Here is a 21,334-nt window from a genome sequence, read left to right as displayed (position 1 = left end):
TTATCCCCTTTTGATTAAGTACATCATTGTTTACCTCACTAATTGCTTGGCATCCCTTTATGGCATTTTGCTTTTTTATAGTATGATTTTAATATTATATATTGAATAAACATTATTTTTCATGTATCTAGTTTGGATTGCTTCTTGTTCGCCCACATGCACCTTGTGTGTGTGTGGGGGGGCTTCGTTGTCATATTTATTCAGCAGCTGTGGTTTAGAGGTAGGGGCACAATTTTTCAACAGGCGCATCCATATAGATCATTCCTGGTTAATGGTTAATCATGACCCAACGTGGATAACGAGTTGGATATGGTATATCACTTTGCAAGCTTAGAGCTCTGGTCAATTTACCCCCCAAAAAATGCATTTTTTGAAGTGCGGAAATAAAACTGGTAGGAAAGCTAAATATACAAGGAAAAAATAAAACCGAAGAGGGAAACCTAGTGTGAATTTAGCACTAAATACTATAAGAATGTAAGAATGGCATGGCTGGCTTCTTGTCACCACACATTGGTTGTATATTGGCAAAGGTTGAGAACTAAAACGGTCATCCCATCGATACTTATTGCTTAGGGCTGGAAATCAAGTGATTGAGCTTGGTCGGTCACCTCTAACTCGCATAGAAGTGAATGGAGAAAGCCACAAATTTGTGGCCACCTTTCCATTCACAGTTGAGTGATAGATGCAGGTCCCAGAGGTAGGACCAGTATTGTCGCTCTCATACACAGGGAACGCTCGTGCACATCTCTGGTAGCGGTGCTGAAAACAAAAAGATCCTCTCTCTGAAATCAGACATGCCAGACCCTTATCTCTCCCGTCATCCACTGAAGAGGGCCCCCATACACATTAGACTGTTGGCTGAACCCCTTGATATTGACCAACATTAGTCTAATGTGTACGGGGACCTTAACTATCTAAGATGCAGGGATCCCCACCTGACTCCTACATTTAGGCTAAGTTCACACATAGCGGAATACCCGCGGAAGTTACCGCGAGAATTCCGGAATTCCACTCTGCGGGAAAATCGCATTTTAAATTCCTGCGATTTTCCCGTGGAAAAACTAGCGTTTTGCAAGCGTAATTAGCTTGAAGAATGCTAGCGTTTTCCAAGCGATCTGTAGCATCGCTTGGAGAACTGATTGACGAGTGTGACCAACTTTTTACTATTGAGGCTGCCTATGCAGCATCAGTAGTAAAAAAAATCAAATGTTAAAAATAATTAAAAAAATAAAAAAATCGTGTTATATTCACCTTCCGACGTCCCGCGCAGCGTCCCCAGGCCTCCGCGATGCTCCGACAGGTCCCGTTCCCAGTGATGCATTGCGGCAATGACCTTTGATAACGTTCCGGTCTCACGAGACCGCTACAGCATCGCAAAACGCGACGTCAGCAAAGGTCATCGCAATGCATCACTGGGAACGGGAGCTGCCGCGTGTATCGCTGAAGCCTGGTGACGCTGCGCGGGACGTCGGAAGGTGAATATAACCCGATTTTTTTATTTTAATTCTATTTTTTACAGGGATATGGTACCCACAGCCCGGAAGACAGTCTCCTCTCCTCCGGCCGTGGGTACCATCCACAAATGTTCTGCTTACTTTTCGCATGGTGGGCACAGCCACATGCGGAAAGTAAGCAGAACAATGCATTCCTATGTGGGCGGAATCGCCGTGATTTGGCAAATTGATGAGCATGCTGCAGATTTTTAATGTAGCAGAGATTACAGAGGTTGTTCCCTACATGGAAAACCCCTTTTAAATAGTCTCCATGAAAGGTAAAATCTTATCCTCTAATCCTGCAGCAGCGTTGTTGGCGCCGGGTCCCCGGTAACATTGTTATGCCACGTGAGTCCTGCAGTCAATCTGCAGCCGCTATCAAGCTGCTGCGCTCTCAAATCCCTTGGATGTGGCATAACAGTGTCATGGGAGACCTGGCACAGACATCGTCCCTAGAGGTTTGTACATGGTATTTTTATTATACAAAGGGTGACTTCATTTAATACAAAAAGGGGATGTCCACTAAACTCCTAAATTATCAGATATATCACAGCATACATAACCCACTAAATAGGAAGGGGTATTCCTTACCGGTGTGATGGCCCCTTCTGCTTGCGCTTCCATGAGACTTGTAGGTGTTGCTGGACACAGCTGGCCAGCAGCTCCTGACATAGGATCCAGTTTATCAATACAAGGGCCTGAGGAAACCAGGATATCAAGTTCAATCTCTGCATCAGTTTTCTTATCAGTCCATGAGCCCAGTTTTGGAGGGCCGTCTTGAGGAGACTCTTCCAGCACATGTAGTACCTCCGGTTCCTCTTCCGATGGACTTCCGGTTATTTTCTGACCCTTATTCCCATTTGAAGTGAAATCCTTTAAATCTCTATCTTTATCCACAATGACCCATTCTTTAGAATCGACCTCCTGCCGGCAGGAGCTTAGATTGACTGCTACAAATCCATTGCTAACCACACCGTCCAGGTGCTCCGGCGAGCAGCCGGACCCTGGTTTAGAGCCCTCCTGCATATACTCATCATCATAGTGCCAGACGTGGTCGGTACTGGTAGGGGCCACAATTGTCTTTCTTGGTAGAGAAGGCGATGGTGACGAACCATCAGCAGCTGCTGCATCTTTCAGATTTGGATCTTTCTGGATCTTTTCAGCACTAGAATAAGAAAAAAGATCAAGTAATGAAATAAAAGTATATTTATTAAAGCAGAAAAATAAACAATTACAAATCAAACCATAACAACGGGTTCATTACCAGTTCTCCAATAACTTCTCCGCATCGGGTTTGGATTCCAGAGTCAATCTTCTCTCCAGTTCAAAGCTGTGTATGGTGCGCAATTTGCGCAGAAGAGGAACATCGCGGTCCAATTGTGTCATTTCTGAACGAACCCTCACAGGAGAGCCAAGGCTTGGAGCATTATGTACGCCATTTGCACGACCATTGCTATGTTCTTCTTCTGTGGCAGCCTAAAATCCAGAATTAAGAATTTTACATTAAAAGGGGTTTCTACAACCAAACGCACTTGTCACCTATTCACTGGTTTGGTGATAAATATCTATTCTCAGTCCCCACTAATAAAATAGTAATTAGATTTCCCATTCTTCTGGGAATGAACAGAATGTCATGTGTATTATTGCTCTAGTCTCTGTCTATAGGACTGATGGAAACAGCATTCAGCTAGCCCTGTGACATGAAGAATGCCTTTAAAATCCCTTTAAATTGACACCTTCCCTTTAATTGTTAGAACTCCCTCTGATGCATTAATTATCCATTAGTCTTTATGCATAATTGACTCACCCTCAAAATCCACTCCACTCACACTCTGACCTGTCTCCACCTTGCAGATTCAGTCCTGTGCCAGCCCCGGCTGTGCAGTGTTGCTGTAGCTCCTGTCCTGTGTCAGCCTGGCCATACAGTGTAACTATAGCTCCTACTCTGCGGCTTCAGTCATGCGTCAGTCCAGCTGTACAGTGTTGCTGTAGCTACTACTCAGCAGCTTAAGTCCTGCATCAGCCCAGCCATACAGTGTTGCTGTAACTCCTACTCTGCAGATGCAGTCCTGGGTCAGCCTGGCTGTACAGTGTTGCTGTAGTTCCTACTCTTCATCTTCAGTCAAGCGTCACTCTAGCTGTACAGCGTTGCTGTAACTCCTACACTGCAGGTGCAGACTTGTGTCACCCCGGCGGTAGAGTGTTGCTGTAGTTCTTAATCTGCAGTCCTGTGTCAGCCCAGCTGTGCAGTGTCTCCTAATCCTCCCCAGCAGACCACTTGCTGTAGCTCCTACTCTGCAGATCCAGTCCTGTATCAGCTCGGCTGTGTAGTGTTACTGTAGCTCCTACTCTGCATTGGCAGCCCTGTGTCAGCCCGGCTGTGCAGTGTCTCCTACTCCTCCCCAGCAGGCAGCTTGCTGTAGCTCCTTCTCTGCACCTGTAACCCTGTGTCAGCCCGGCTGTGCAGTGTCTCCTACTCCTCCTCAGCAGGCAGCTTGCTGTAGCTCCTACTCTGCAGCTGGAGCCCTGTGTCAGCTAACTGTGCAGTGTTGCTGTAGCTCCTACTCTGTAGCCTTGTGTCAGCCTAGCTATGCAGTGTTACTGTAGCTCCTGCTCTGCACCTACAGGCCTGTGTCAGCTGACTGTGCAGTATCTCCTACTCCTCCCCAGAAGGCGGCTTGCTGTAACTCACAATCTGCAGCTTCAGTATACCGTTGAGATATGATGGGCCATAGGAAACTGCTACTAAAGAATGAAAACTAGCCCTCTTGTACAGTAAAAACCTGTGATAAGTACTATTATCAACACCAGGAGCTTTGCTCCCACTGTGTATTTATTCACAGGCTATATTGGGAGGTGTAGTACTTTAATGTTTCAGTTCATTCTCTTCTATGCTACCCTGGGACTTCTAGTACCTCAGTGTTGCACTGTGCACTAATCCATTTTTGGGCTATGCTGGGATTACACTGCACAACAAATTTCAGGGAAGTTCTTGTCCCCTGAGAAAATGTTATTGCATTGCATAGATTTTGATATGCTGAACATGAATATGTGCTCCAAAAGTCTGTATCACGTAAGGTTTTTAAGAAACAGTTTATAGTCTACATTATTACGTCCAAGACACTACATGCATGTGCATTGATGTCAGTAGCAAAAGCAATTGTTCAAAAGTGTTTTGCAGTCGACTTTCGTTTATAATCCGTGTCAGATGCTTCTCGAATAAGATTCCAGCAATAGTCTGCCAGCACTGACGTACTCTTTCCCTAGTACCTTTCCTCCATCAGCGCAATATTTTGATGAAATCTTTCACCGTGTTCATTGCTAACGGCACCAAGATTGGCTGGAAAAAAGTCCAAATGAGAACGTAGAAAATGCATTTTTACTGACATATTGCATTTCATCAATTGATATGCTGTGAGCATGTTGTCCACGAGTTGTTCAAAGTTCGGCGCCCTGCTGTTGCCAAGGAAGTTGAAGGTCACATCTTTAAAGGCTCTCCATGCCACTTGTTCAGCACCTTGCAAAATACCATCAAAGCTACTGTCATTCATTATATCTCTGATCTGTAGGCCAATAAAAATACTTTCTTTAATCTTTGCAACACTTATTCTTGGACATTTCTGTCACAAATAAGAAAAGGCTTTCGATTCTTTGTTCACTGCTTTGACAAAATTCTTCATAAGCCCAAGTTTAATACGCAAAGGAGGGAGAAACATCTTTGCTGGATCAATGAGAGGATTATGTTTAACATTCTTCTGTCCAGCAACCGGGTTTTCGCGGCGTGGCCAGTCGTTTCTGAAATGTGCACGAGAAATGCACTGACTGTCCCACACACAAATATAATAACAATACTTGGTATATCCAAGCTGCAGTCAAAGAAGAAGTGCAACAACTTTTAGATCACCACATATGTTCCAGTTATAATTTATTAATGTGGGTCAACAGTAGCTCCATATTCTCATACGTTTCTTTCATGTGTATGACATGTCCAATAGGTATAGAAGGATAGATATTTCCGTTGTGTAGTAAAACAGCCTTCAGACTTAAAACTGACGAATCAATGAACAGTCGCCATTCCTTCAAGTCATGTTCGCATCCAAGAGCATCAAACAACCCCAAGACGTCATTGCAAAAGGTTAAACTGTCAACATGGTTGAAAAATTGATTAAGGTCTTAAAGACTGCGAAAAACAGAAACTCTTGTTCCTGGTAATAAGAGATTCAGTTCTTGTAGCATTAATCCCAATAATACTGCCTGCCTCTGACAATTTCCAATCTCTGACCATGTCACTCAGATCATCTTGACTGAACAGATGTGGATTAGATGTAGAAGGCTCAAAGTCTGGGTCTGCAGCAGTTTAATTTTCCACTGACATTGTTAGCTCATTTTCGTCGTCCTCCATTGTCCATACTTTGGGCGGCTTTGGAAAACGAAGACTTTCAGCATGTGGCACTGGTCTTATGGCTGAAGGAAGATTAGGATATTCTATTGATTTCTTGTGCTTTGCTGAATATCCTGTTACATTTCTAAGGCAGAAGTATCAATCTGTTACATGATCTCTCTGCTCTCTCCATTTTGTTGGGACAGAGAACGCCACTGAAGGTCGTAATCCATTCAGCCATGCTCTAAGTATGTCAGTATTGTCTTTTGATTCCTCCCCTGCCAAGGAGATGTGATATGCACCGTACACGGTCAGCCGAATGACTCACTGCGCCTGAGCGGAATTCGCATAATAAGTGCTTGCATATGTGTAGATCAGCGATTTATGTTATTTCAGTGGAAAATTCAGAATATACGGTTTCAGAAAAAGTTCATACATGAGTTTTTAGAATCATAACAGAATATTATAATGTTTCGTATCACTTCTCAAAAACCTTACGTGATAGGAAAAATATGAAGTCATTTCTGAAATCAGCATGAAAAAATCTATCAGGAACAGTCAAAATTGTCCGAAGGACAAAATATTGGTAACACAGTGTTATTAATACCCGGGCATTTGTTCACAGCCTATATTGGGACTTTTAGTACCCCAATGTTGCAGTAATAATAATAATAATCTTTATTTTTATATAGCGCTAACATATTCCGCAGCGCTTTACAGTTTGCACATATTTTCATCACTGTCCCTAATGGGGCTCACAATCTAAATTCCCTATCAGTATGTCTTTGGAGTGTGGGAGGAAACCGGAGTGTGGGAGGAAACCGGAGTGCCCGGAGGAAACCCACGCAAACATGGGGAGAACATACAAACTCCTTGCAGATGTTGTCCTTGGTGGGATTCGAACCCAGGACTAACCACTGAGCCACCGTGCTGCCCACGCAGCAGTGTATATGTATATTTATCCATGCTGTTTGGCAGTACCCAGTGAGCATTTATTTCCAGGCTCCACAGCGACCTGTAGAGCCACAATATTGTAGTAAGCAGTTCTTTAATTATTTGCAGTGTTGGGGCTTGTAGTACATCAATGTGGCAGTTTGTACTTCTTTACTTCTGGCTGTGCGGAGTATTTTTTCACAGGCTAAGCAGGGACCTGTTGTTTTATAGTATATATTTATTCACATCTAGGCTATCCTGTGACTTGTGGTACCTAAGTGTTGCAGTGTACATTTATTCACCATTGGCCGATGCAGAGACCTGTATTACCTAGATTTTGAAAGTTAGTGTATTTTGGCCCTTGAAGTATCAGTTTTGTAGTGTACATTTATCCAAAGGTTATGCAGAGACATTATATTCCTCAGTGTTGCAGGGTACACTTTTTTTACTTCTATGCTGAGTCTTGTGGTACTGCAGCAATTGAGAGTTATTTCTGGGCTATGGTGAACCTCGCAGTGTCACAGTGCTTCAGTGTGCATATATTCACTACTGAGCTATACTGGGACTTGCGGTCCTTAGTGTGCATTTATTTGCAGGTATCAGTCCAGCAAATCCAGTCGTAAAAAGCCAAAAGTGGTGGATTCAATTCCCCCCTATCTTACTGCGTAAGTTGGCACCCCAATGTTTGAAGGTATGGCGCCCCCGCTCAGCATCGAAAACCCCAGATGCCCCAATGCACACCGTGGCAAAATTTACACCGAATAAGAGCCGATTATCCCCTGATACTATACCCCTATTATTTCCCTTGAACTACTTATATGATTGTCAATGGATGACATACCTTATTCTTGAAACCCAAGTTTTTCCTAGCACTTTTATTGCACTTTTTTCACTGTAGTTGTCAGGGTGTGCATTGGGGTATCTGCAGTTTTCAATGTTGAGCGGAGGCGCTATACGGTCAAACATTGGGGTGCCAACTTCTGCAGTAAGATAGGGTGATGACCAGAGAGGACTAGGGCATTGCTAATCCTATATACACCCTACCAATTATTTAGGGAATATTTGGGACTTGCACAGTACCGTGATTGGTTACACAGGTTTTTGCATCGTGCGTTTTGACAATGCAGAAGTAGGGAGGCAATATTTAAGAGTGAAATAGGATAGTGGAATTATTTAATAACTATATAGATGTTTTTTTTCTTTACATGGCTGTGTTGCAGGCGCAATAATTGAGCATTTGGGCCGCCCAAGACCAGCCATGACATATTATGTACCGTTCTGGCTACTGTGAGAATCCACCTGTGGCTGTCCAATTCTAGGACAGTATACTCCAATCCATATAAAATAAATTGTGTTTTATAACAATTCAGACTATGGAGAATAATTTGTGCATAAGAAATAAGAATGTTACGGGGTATGTAGAGAACCTTGAATTTTCAGATCCTTCAGTACCTTGCAGAGCCCCATTTTAATTTTATTCCTGTTGGCATCCATCTCCTCCCAGACATCTTTCTCCTGGGGACGCGGATGGCTAGGTGATCCGGGAATTCTTTCGGGAGAAACCATAATGGGGATTCCATTCTCGCCATCGCTGAGCTGTTCATCAGGAAACACTTCATCGGTGTTCTCACGCAGTAGGTCTCCATTGACGGGGGTGGCATTTGCAATTCTAAACAGAGGAATCGAGTTGAATATATATATATATATATATATATATATATATTTCTTTTTAATAACTTGGTATCATAAGATAAACTACAAATGTTTCCTAGCAAAGGTTAATAAATGCCCACTTTTTAATGCCATGTCATCTTGTGGTCCAATATGGTGCACAGTCAATGTATTTACAAAAACAAAATACGGTGCTTTACTCACCCTCTGCGGGTTCACCTCCTGAGCCTGCACAATGACATAATAGTACTGCAGTTCACTTTTCACTTTAAATCTCACCCGTAATAATGTCATATGGTGGGAAGGGGATAATTTAGAGATGGAACCAGGGATATGGCTCAGGCGTCATGTGAATACTGATTTCACTAAGAGGGTGAAAACATCTCCAGCACAGCTGGGACAAATTAGGAGACACTTTACGTAATGTCAGGAGATTTACACCACTGTAGGATAATTTTTTAGTTGAGCTCCTACAAGAAAGTGAAAGTTTATGAGTCAGTTAAAGGGATTTGTTCCATGAGTCAGGGGTAAGAGTTTGACCTAAAAACTTTCACCCATGATTACATGATCGAGGACAGTCATCAGCATTGCCGGCTATCAATAGGAGGTAGAATAGTGACACTGTGCGACGACTGGAAGAGGAGCATTAAACACCGGCACGGGAGCTAAGATTTCCCACAAAGACCAGGCCAGTACCAAGTTTTAGAAAGGATTAGTAGAACTGGTTAAAGATTTAGATGACGTCTGTTTTACTCCATCTCCAGTTTTTGGGGCACATTCATGAAGTAGATCCAATATACAGTTACAAACTGTGGCCTAATGATAAAGAGAAAACTCCCAGAGGTCAGTTCCTCCATCAGATTTGGTACATTATAAAATGGCCAATTTCAGTCCATGCAGACAATCTCTGTAATTTGGATATATAATTTTTGGGAAGAGCATTTTTGGGGGACTTTTAGTGATGGTCTATCCTAATGATACACTTATGAGTAACCATCTCCCAGACCTCCAGATCTGTGCCCCATACACAAGGAAGGGGCACATCACTGATGTGATATTGAGAGTCCTTGCTAAGAATAGGGGACTACCATCAGAGTCCTCAAACAGTCCTATGAGATCAGTGGAAAGATTTGTATGATTATTTTATAGTTTAACCCTCCGGCTATGTAGAGGATTGAAGATCTATAAACAGAAAAAAAATTACTTTTACCTGCATGACAAAATATATAAGAAATGTAAAAAAAAAAATAATTATGTTTTGAACTTTAACATAGAAAATATTTAACTTTTCACACATACACATCCGATGTATGTATGTATGTATGTATGTATGTATGTATGTATGTATATACACACACGGTATATTTACACATACACACACACATATATATATACATATAGATATACACACACATATATACACACACACACACACTATACACTCATCTAATATATAAAGCTCAATGTGTGTGTGTGTGTGTGTGTGTGTGTGTATGTGTGTATATGTTTGTATGTATGTGTGTATGTATGTACTGTATGTCCGGGATTGGCATCTGCACCGTCACAGCTACAGCCACAAAATTTTGCACAGTCACACGTCTGGACCCCAACAGCGTCATTGGCTATGTTGTAAGGCGAAATTTTAACCCCGCGCGTTCCAATTAACCAAACAATTTTGCCCCTAGGTACATAAAGGGGAAAAAGTGTATGAATGTATGTGTGTATATCCGGGATTGGCATATGCACCGTCGCAGCTACAGCCACAAAATTTTTCACAGTCACACGTCTGGACCCCGAGAGCGTCATAGGATATGTTCTGAGGCGAAATTTTAACCCTGCGCGTTCCAATTCACCAAACAATTTTGACTATTATTCTTATCATTTCTATGGTGTTATCGTCCTTCTATAAAGCTGGAAATAACACAATTTATTACTGTGCCAACACAGACCACCCTCTGACACAGACTGCAGGGGGAGCCCAGTATCACACAGGATAGGATTAGAAACACAGCTCAGCAGTCAGTATCACACAGGATAGGATTAGATACCCAGCTCAGCAGTCAGTATCACACAGAATAGTATTAGATAGACGGCTCAGCAGAGATTATCACACAGAATACGCCTCCAGTTTCCAGTTCAAACAGAATAGGATTAGATACACAGCTCAGCAGTCAGTATCACACAGGATAGGATTAGATACACAGCTCAGCAGTCAGTATCACAAAGGATAGGATTAGATACACAGCTGAGCAGTCAGTAACACACATGATAGGAGTAGGTACAAGGCTCAGCAGTCAGTATCACACAGGATAGGGTTAGATACACGGCTCAGCAGACTGTATCACACAGGATAGGCTTAGATAGACTGCTCAGCAGTCAGTATCACACAGGACAGGATTAGATACACGGCAGAGCATTCAGTAACACGCGACAGGATTAGATACACAGCTCAGCAGAAAGTATCACACAGGAGAGGATTAGGTACACAGCTCAGCAGACATTATCACACAGGATAGGGTTAGATACACAGCTTAGAAACAGGATGTGCCAAAGGAGAAGACATTTTCATTCCAAGAATTCCACTCATTCCATTTGATTTGTTTTTTGATTTTAAACGCCTCCAGTTTCCAGTTCAACTGCTATTTGCAATGTCCATTAACAATGCTCAGGGACAGTCCTTCAAAGTAGTAGAGATCGATTTGCAATCTCCATGCTTTTCTCATGGTCAACTTTACGTGGTCTGTACAAGAGTTGGAACTGCCAAAAATCTGTTCATCTTTGCACCGAAAGGAAAAACCAAAAATGTTGTTTATCAAAAGGCTCTTGAATGAGTTGAAAATAAAATACTATCAATACTTGGGTAATCGTTTAGTTAATTTGTGTTGCAAATCTGTAGTGTTGAATATATGATGTGAAATGTTTTTATGTGCAATATAATCATTATAAATTTGTTATAACTAACCACAGTGGGTTACTATGCCCAGGCAACGCCAGGCTCTTCAGCTAGTGTATGTATATATATATAAGAAACGTTGCCACCTGAGGATCAGTAAAGTATACACTTTTTTTCATATTTTTTTTCACATTTAATTTGGAATGCTGCCTATTTTTTATTAATTTTATTAACTTGGCTGTTTGGACACTGCTGAATAGGTTTTGCACCAATTGTATAATTTTGGTAGTGCTGCCCACACACACACATACCGTATATACTCGTGTATAAGCCGAGATTTTCAGCTCATTTTTGGGGGCTGAAAGTCCCCCTCTCGGCTTATACACAAGTCATATACCGGGGGGGGGGGGGAATCGGCAGGGGAGGGGGAGCGGGGGTGTCAGATCATACTCACCCTTCTCTGCAGCTCCCCTGCTTGTTCCATGTTGTCAGCGCTGCTCTCTTCCTGCTTCAACTGTCAAATGGTACCCGCTCATTAAATATACGCATATTTAATGAGCGGGTACCACGTGACCTGAACCAGTTAGAGAGCAGCGCCGACAACATGGAACAACAAGCAGGGGAGCTGCAGAGACAAGCGCCAGGACCCGGTGAGTATGAAGAGTATGAACGGGGGGTTCTGAGGCATAGTCACCTGTCCCTGCGCTCTGCTGTCTTGCATCCTCTGCAGTGACATTCAGGTCAGAGAGCGCTATCGCTCTCTGCCTGCACAGTCACTGCAGAGCGCAACGCTGATGAGCAGGGGGCAGCGACTGAGGTGAGTATGCAGGTTTTTTGGGTTTTTTTTGTAAGGGAGGCAGCGGCAGCAGCAGCATAACAGGGGCCACTCACTGTGCAGCAAAGCTGGGGCCACTCACTGTGCAGCAAAGCTGGGGCCACTCACTGTGCAGCAAAGCTGGGGCCACTCACTGTGCAGCAAAGCTGGGGCCACTCACTGTGCAGCAAAGCTGGGGCCACTCACTGTGCAGAAAAGCTGGGGCCACTCACTGTGCAGAAAAGCTGGGGCCACTCACTGTGCAGAAAAGCTGGGGCCACTCACTGTGCAGAAAAGCTGGGGCCACTCACTGTGCAGAAAAGCTGGGGCCACTCACTGTGCAGAAAAGCTGGGGCCACTCACTGTGCAGAAAAGCTGGGGCCACTCACTGTGCAGAAAAGCTGGGGCCACTCACTGTGCAGAAAAGCTGGGGCCACTCACTGTGCAGAAAAGCTGGGGCCACTCACTGTGCTGATAACTGGGGCCACTCACTGTGCATGATAACTGGGGCCACTCACTATGCAGCAAAGCTGGGGCCACTCACTGTGCAGCAAAGCTAGGGCCACTCACTGTGCATGATAACTGGGGCCACTCACTGTGCATGATAACTGGGGCCACTCACTGTGCATGATAACTGGGGCCACTCACTGTGCATGATAACTGGGGCCACTCACTGTGCATCATAACTGGGGCCACTCACTGTGCATCATAACTGGGGCCACTCACTGTGCATCATAACTGGGGCCACTCACTGTGCATCATAACTGGGGCCACTCACTGTGCATCATAACTGGGGCCACTCACTGTGCATCATAACTGGGGCCACTCACTGTGCATCATAACTGGGGCCACTCACTGTGCATCATAACTGGGGCCACTCACTGTGCATCATAACTGGGGCCACTCACTGTGCATCATAACTGGGGCCACTCACTGTTCATCATAACTGGGGCCACTCACTGTGCATCATAACTTGGGCCACTCACTGTGCATCATAACTGGGGCCACTCACTGTGCATCATAACTGGGGCCACTCACTGTGCATCATAACTGGGGCCACTCACTGTGCATCATAACTGGGGCCACTCACTGTGCATCATAACTGGGGCCACTCACTGTGCATCATAACTGGGGCCACTCACTGTGCATCATAACTGGGGCCACTCACTGTGCATCATAACTGGGGCCACTCACTGTGCATCATAACTGGGGCCACTCACTGTGCATCATAACTGGGGCCACTCACTGTGCATCATAACTGGGGCCACTCACTGTGCATCATAACTGGGGCCACTCACTGTGCACCATAACTGGGGCCACTCACTGTGCACCATAACTGGGGCCACTCACTGTGCACCATAACTGGGGCCACTCACTGTGCATCATAACTGGGGCCACTCACTGTGCATCATAACTGGGGCCACTCACTGTGCATCATAACTGGGGCCACACACTGCAGATAACTGAGGCCACTCACTGTGCACCCTCGGCTTATACACGAGTCAATAAGTTTTCCCAGTTTTTTGTGGCAAAATTAGGGGGGGTCGGCTTATACTCGAGTATATACGGTATTATACATACATATACACACACATATACATTTTTTAATCCATCATATCGTCCTAGAGATATTGGAGATATTGACCTTTTTAACTACTGTTAATTTTTATGGTCTGTACCATGGGGGCGTGGCTCTCAGGGGAATTTTACAGAGCAGCCTAAAGACATGTCCCCAGAGATCCTGTAAGCCATACCTCCTCAGTAAAGTCCATAAAAATTAGAACTAAATAAAAAGGGCCATTTCTCTGGAACCATATGCTGGATTGGAGAAAAAAAACTGCAAAAAACTCAGGGGATCCATAGGAATAAAATAAGAACAACAACAGGCCATTTTTGACCTGATGATAAAACACCTTTAAGTATGATGTTAAAGGAAAAAAATACAGGTTAATAAATGGTCATACATTTTTTTTTTTTAAGTTTGTGTACACATGATAAAAAATTCCCACACGTACCCAATGGCGGCAGGAGTCAGGCGAGTGTGAAGCTGAGGTGTAGTTGATGTCGTAGTGGTAGTTAATGATCCATCCATGCCACTCTTCTCCCAGTCATATGGATCACTCTCCACAACACCATATGTCTTCATACTGTTGTCAAAAACGGATATTAGAAGCTGCAAAAAATAAAATAAAATTTAAGAAGAGGTGCACAAAAAAAGATAGAATCTTATGTCTATACCCTAATTATTCCTGCTGGGTTTTAAAATAAGATAAAGATAATCCTTCAATCGTCCCACCATGGGGAAATTCAGAGCATTACAGCAGCAAGGCAGGAACAAGTACAGATACAGATGCATAAAGGCATTACATTGACGGTAGGTACATATACGGAAAAAAAAAAAAAAATGTAACCGGACTATCACAACTTTGGATCTATCAGTTCTCTGTTTGGGTCGTTCTCCATTTTGGACAGTGCTGGTTATACAGCCTAACTGCAGCAGGAAGGAAGGACTTTCGATAGCGCTCCCTCTCACATTTAGGATGAAGTGGCCGGTCACTGACAGTACTGCACATCTTTGTCACGGTCTCAAGCATGGGATGGGAATGATTCTGCACCATGTAGCTCACCTTGGCCAGTATCCTCCTGTCGCCTACTTCCTGAACTGGATCAAGGGGGCATCCCAGGACAGAGCTGGCCCTTCTAATCAGTTTGTCCAGCCTATTCCTGTCCCTGGTTGATATGCCACTACCCCAGCACGCCACACCAAAGAAGATGACTGATGCCACAACAGAGTTGTAGAAGGATGCAAGGAGTGCCCCTCTAACTCCGAAGGCTCTCAGCCTTCTGAGCAGATAAAGCCTACTGTGGCCCTTCCTGTACACTGCATCCAAGTGATGGGCCCAGTCAAGCTTATTATTGAGGATCACACCAAGGTACTTATAGGTGTCGACTATCTCAATGTCATTTCCCTGAATGTTCACCACTACTGGTGGATTTTTGCCCTTGCGAAAGTCCACCACCAATTCCTTGGTCTTCCCGGAATTAATCCTAAGGTGGTTCCTCTGACACCACTCCACAAAAGCTTGGTTAGTATCTCTGTACTCTCTTTCATCTCCTCCTGTGATGAGGCCTACTATTGCAGAGTCATCTGCCGAGAAAGCAATTTCTGCTCTTTCATGCTTCCTTTCCTCCAGCCTCAGGAATAAGTCATGTTTGCTCTAGTGAAGTAAGGGAACATCATTGGAAGACTTGTTGCGTTTCACAGCCAGATCACCCGTCCTCGAAAAAGCTTCACCTTCTCTCCCTGAGGGTTCTCATTAAAGAACGATGATCTGGCTCTGAACACCTTTTGATCTGTGACATACAAAGGGGCCGGATCACACTTCTGACAACACACAGTGATCTGCGGGATTGTCGCTGGCAAGGCAGCATTAATTTCAATAATTAAAATTCATGTAATAAATACTTTACCCAATATATGGGTTTCACTGGCATCTTGCGCACTTTAAACTATACTTTTAACTGAAGACACAGAATATGTTCACATATGGCATTTTTGCAGCATTTATTCCTGAGCGTTCAGTGAAGAAAAAAAAACAAACAAAACACTTTGTGTTTTACAGAACCGGAAAAGTAGATGAGATTTCAAAAACCTTGTTCACACGCTGTTTTAAGGTGCTGTTTTTAAAAGGTGGGATCCTCACCTTTGGTTTGGCGATCCTCAAAAAATCTTCATCTTAAAGTTGCATCAAGGAAATTTGCGCCTAAATTTGTTGGTCCATATAAGGTAATTAGGATCATTAATCCTGTGATGGCCAAGCTCCTACTCCCGATTGCGTGGAGGATTAATAATTCATAGAATCGTAGAGTTGGAAGGGACCTCCTGGGCCATCTGGTCCAACCCCCTGCTCAAAGCAGGATTCGCTAAATCAACCCAGTCAGATGTCTATCCAGCCTCTGTTTGAAGACTTCCATTGAAGGAGAACTCACCACTTCTCGTGGCAGCTTGTTCCACTCATTGATCACTCTGTCAAAAAGTTTTTTCTAATACCTAATCTGTGTCTCCTCCCATTCAGTTTCATCCCATTGCTTCTAGTCTTTCCTTGTGCAAATGAGAATAAAGTTGATCCTTCTACAATGTGACAGCCCTTTAGATATTTGTAGACAGCTATTAAGTCTCCTCTCAGTCTTCTCTTTTGCAAACTAAACAATCCCAGATCCTGCAACCTTTCCTCATAAGACAGGACACCATTCTGGTTGCTCTTTTCTGAACTTGCTCCAGTTTGTTGATGTCTTTTTTAAAATGTGGTGCCCAAAACTGGACACAATATTCCAGATGAGGTCTGACCAAATAGGAGTAGAGGGAAATAATGACTTCACGTGATCTAGACTGTATGCTTCTGTTAATACATCCTAGAATTGCATTTGCCTTTTTTGCTGCTGCACCACACTGTTGACTCATATTCAGTCTGTGATCTATTAGTATACCCAAGTCTTTTTCACATGTGCTGTTGCTTAGACCTATTCCTCCCATTCTGTATATGCTTTTTTCATTTTTATTGCCCAGATGTAGTACTTTGCATTTTTCCCTGTTAAAAACCATTCTGTTAGTTGCTGCCCACTTCTCCAGTTTATTTATACCTTTTTGAATCCTCTCTCTCTCTTCTCTAGTATTAGCTATCCCTCCTAGCTTTGTGTCATCAGCAAATTTAATCAGTTTACCCTCAATTCCTTCATCTAAATCATTGATAAAGATGTTGATCAATACAGGGCCCAGGACAGAGCCCTGTGGTACCCCACTTGAGACATTCTTCCAACTGGATGTGCAGCCATTTACGACCACTCTTTGGGTCCGATCACTAAGCCAGTTATGAATCCACCTAATAGTTGCCTTGTCCATTCCATACCTAGTCATTTTTTCAATAAGGAATGTATGAGATACTTTGTCAAATGCTTTGCTGAAGTCAAGATATACTATATCTACAGCAATTCCTTGATCCACCCAATCAGTGATTCCGTCATAGAAGGAAATTAAGTTAGTCTGACATGACTTATTAGTTACAAACCCATGCTTACTCTGTTTAATCACTTCAGTCTTATCCAGGTACTGACATACATGTTGTTTAATAATTTGTTCAAAGATCTTTCCTGGTATAGAAGTCAGACTCACCAGCCTATAGTTGCCTGGGTCCACCTTCTTCCCCTTTTTGAAGATAGGAACAACATTTGCTCTTCTCCAGTCCTCTGGGACTTCTCCTGTTCTCCAAGAATTTTCAAAGATTATGGAGAGGGGTTCAAAAATTTCTTCTGCTATCTCCTTCAGTACTCTGGGGTGTAATTCATCTGGACCTGGAGACTTGAATTCATTTAGGTTAGCTAAGTGTTTCCTCACTATCTTTCTGTTTATAGATATCCTGGATTCTTCTATTCCCTTAATAGGACAGTGAAGAAGTTGATGTTACATTTCCTTTCTGAGAGAAAACAGATGCAAAAATAGGAATTTAAAAGTTCGGCCTTCTCAACATCCTGTCTTACCATTTCATCATTTTCATCCTGTGAAAATCCTATAGCATCTTTGACTTTTCTTTTACTTTTGACATATCCCCAAAATCCTTTATTATTGCTTTTGACATCTCTTGCAAGCCTCAATTCATTGTCAGCTTTAGATAATCTGATTTGTGCCCTGCAGGTTCTGCAGACAGCATTATATTCTTCTTTAGATATGCCTCCTTCTTTCAATTTTATAAACATTTTTTTCTTCCTTTTTAGCATGTGCTTAAGTTCTGTGTTCATCCATCCTGGCTTACTTAAATGCTTCCTATTCTTCCCTCTTTTCGCAATTGTTAACAATTGTGCTTTGAGAATTTCATTTTTCAAGCTTTCCCATCCTTCCTGGACATTTTTGTCTTTAAGGATATCCAGCCATTGGATCCCTCCAATTCTCTTTCTGAATCCCTTAAAATCTGCCTTTCTGAAATCTAACCTTGACGTCTGAGTCTTCACAGGTCTTCCTCCTCTAGTTATCCAAAATTCTAAAATAGCATGGTCGCTACCTCCTAGGGTCCCAGCCACTTTTACCTCCTCAACCATTTCCTCCCTGTTTATAAGGATTAGATCCAAGGTAGCAGTTCCCCTTGTTTTCTCCCCTACCTTTTTGAAGATAAAGTTGTCAGCAAGAGAGGATAAGAATTTCCTTGACCTGTTAGTTTTGCCTGAGAGAGATTCCCAACAAATGTCTGGATAGTTGAAATCACCCATGACAACTGTCATATTTTTTGGAGAACTTGGCCATTTGATGCATAAAGAGTTCATCCATATCTTCAGCTTGCACAGGCGGCCTGTAGTAAATGCCTACAATGGTGTCCTTTGCATTGTTCTGTCCTTGTATTCTTACCCAAACAGTTTCCACAGAACTCCCTGTCTCTGAAGCTTCAATCTCTGTGCAGATATACACGTTTCTAACATACAATGCGACACCTCCTCCTCGTTTATCAAGTCTGTTTCTTGCAAATAAGTTGTATCCTTCTAGTCTTGTATTCCAATCATGTGTATTGTCCCACCAAGTTTCAGTGATTCCAATTACATCATATTTCTTTTCCTGTGTTAGTAGTTTCAATTCTCCTTGTTTGTTGCCCATGCTTTGTGCATTAGTATAGAAACATTTTAGTTTGTGATTGGTTTCTCTTTCTCCAATATTTTTATTAATTAGATTCTTTTGTATTTGTTCTTCCTTTCCACTTCTAATAGCAGAGTTCTCAATAGCATTTGTCAGGTGTATAGCTTTTTCTGGTCTTTTGCTTCCCTTCCCATGTTGTTCTAGGTTAAAGCTCTCCTTACACGTGTAGCAAGGCGACTTCCAAATACATGTTTTCCAGTCTTCGTGAGGTGCACCTCATCTCTAGCAAGTAGTCCATTGTAAAGGTAATTCACTCCGTGATCCATAAATCCAAATCGTTGCTGACGGCACCATCGACGTAGCCAGTTGTTCACCTGCAGAATCTTATTCCACCTCCTTGTTCCATGGCCATCCACTGGGAGGATGGAAGAGAAGACCACCTGCACTCCCAGTTCTTTCACTTTCTTGCCCAAGTCCTCAAAGTCTCTGCAGATGGTTTCCAGGTCGTTTCTTGCGGTGTCATTTGTCCCCACATGTAGCAGCAGGAATGGGTAGTCATCTGTAGGTCTGAAGAGTCCTGATATCCTGTCAGACATCTTTAATTTTTGCACCTGGAAGACAGCACATTTCTCTTGAAGTTATATCCGGTCTGCAGATAGCGGCCTCTGTTCCTCTGAACAGTGAATCCCCCATGACCACCACTCTCCGTTTCTTCTTCACAACATTTATCTTTCTCCATCCAGGAGAATTCTGAAGGTGTACAAGGTTGTTGTTTGTGGGCAAAGTCTTATCCTGATGTATTTCTTCATCGTTTTCCTGCGTGAGAGCCTGGTACTGGTTCCTGAGAAGTATGGGTGCTGACTGCCTTCTGATCCTCCTGCTTCTCTGGGTCACATGTCTCCATTCCTCTGTTTCTTCAGGTGCACTTTAAATTTCTTCTCTTTCTGTAACATGAAGAGATAATTCTGCTCTGTCTAAGAACTCTTCACCTTCCTTAATGATCTTCAACGTAGCTAACCTCTCTTCGAGATTTTGCAACTTTTCCTCCAACAGGGACACAAGCTTGCATTTGTGGCATGTGAAGTTTGGCTTTCCCACTCCATTCCCCTCTTAAAAAGTTTGAGGGGACACCAGGTCCTCATGACTTCATTGAGGCTGACTTAGTGGTGGAACAAGATTTTTGTTCCAGAAGTGTGAGACGTCGACTGACTACAATATCTTGTTAAATGGAAGGGTTTTGGTCCAGATGATAATTCCTGGGTGGATGTGGAAAATTTGCATGTGGATCGCCTAGCAAGGGGTTTCAGTCAGCTGAAAGGGATCTCAGTGGGTCCAGTGGCCCCTCATAGAAGGGGGGTACTGCCATGCGTCTTGAGCCTGTGCTTTGTGGTCGGCTTCTCTGCTTGCCAAGCCACAGCAGATACACCTTTTCTCTAGTTCTTTAATTTATGTTATCCCGACTGCAGTCTTTTTAGGATTACAGGTGTTTTCTTTTACTCATTTGTCTGTCCCATCACCTTTTGGGTGCAGCTTTATATACTTTACCCCCTGCTGGTATTTCCTACTGGTGATAGTCTTAGTTAATGTTCAGCCATGGTACTGTAGTCTTAACGAACATATCAAATATGAAAGACTGACCATCACTGCCAAACAGAAAAACAGGTGTGAATAGGAGAAAGTTATTCAGACCACGAGAGGTATCATATTAAGTAAGGTTCCCAGCAAAGAAGGTCTCCTTGTTATTGACTGTGGGGCACACATTAATTGGTCAATTTATGCACTAAGTATCTTCATTTTAACATTTTCTAGAGCAGCAATGCAATTCCAATTTCATATATTGCATACTATAACGTTAAAGAGTGCAGCTTGAATTTGTTAGTTAGATATGGAGTTGGCTCTCTTAGCTTGTACCTGTTCACACCCAGTTTTTCTGTTTGGGAGTGACGGTCTTTTATATATTTTTTTCATTGCCTTTTTCACCTGCTGGGCATATTTTAAAATACGCAGCATGTGAATTCTTTCAGCATTTTTCACCCTTTCAAATGAAAGGAACAAAAATGCAAGTAATAATGCCCTAAAAACGAATGTACAGTACACAGCATTTTTCCTGCCAATACACTGTTTTTTTGATGTAGGAAAACCTGCAGCAAAAAAAATGTTATCATACTCATAAAGTGGCTGACATTTCTTTGTGCAGAATCCATATCTTTATTATTTTATTTTTATTACTCAAGATATAAAATTAATATACATAGAGTCAACAAAGGGGATGCCCACCTCCAGCACCCTTCAGAGGCCAGGAGGGGCCCGCCTTCAGTGCCCTTCAGAGGTCAGGGGGGACCTACTCCACAGCACCGTTCAGAGGCCATGAGGGGGGCCCGCATTCAGAGGCCAGGGGTGGGGGCCCGCCTCCAGTGCCCTTCAGAGGCCAGGGTTGGGGGCCTACCCCCTGCGCCCTTCAGAGGCCAGGGGAGCCTGCCTCCAGCATCCTTCAGAGGCCATGGGAGCCCACCTCCAGTGCCCTTCAGAGGCC

The 21,334-nt window shown here is 43.2% G+C and overlaps 1 protein-coding gene across 3 annotated transcripts in view; it reads right to left on the bottom strand.

Moving 5' to 3' along the window:
* The window catches only part of TTBK2 (tau tubulin kinase 2), a 182,015-nt gene that overhangs the window by 23,063 nt on the left and 137,618 nt on the right, over positions 1-21,334 (bottom strand). For all 3 annotated transcript variants that reach the window (XM_073552670.1, XM_073552669.1, XM_073552671.1), the window contains 4 exons: positions 14,201-14,358; positions 8,260-8,476; positions 2,758-2,969; positions 2,085-2,658 (listed from right to left, as the gene is read on the bottom strand). In XM_073552670.1, coding sequence (XP_073408771.1) covers positions 2,085-2,658; positions 2,758-2,969; positions 8,260-8,476; positions 14,201-14,358 — 1,161 coding nt within the window. The remainder of the gene's footprint in view (positions 1-2,084; positions 2,659-2,757; positions 2,970-8,259; positions 8,477-14,200; positions 14,359-21,334) is intronic.

The sequence above is a fragment of the Dendrobates tinctorius genome, unplaced genomic scaffold (genome assembly GCF_039654945.1).
Source record: "Dendrobates tinctorius isolate UK_male_01 unplaced genomic scaffold, ASM3965494v1 ptg000194l, whole genome shotgun sequence".
Taxonomy (NCBI): domain Eukaryota; kingdom Metazoa; phylum Chordata; class Amphibia; order Anura; family Dendrobatidae; genus Dendrobates; species Dendrobates tinctorius.
This window is presented reverse-complemented; position numbering and strand designations above follow the sequence as displayed.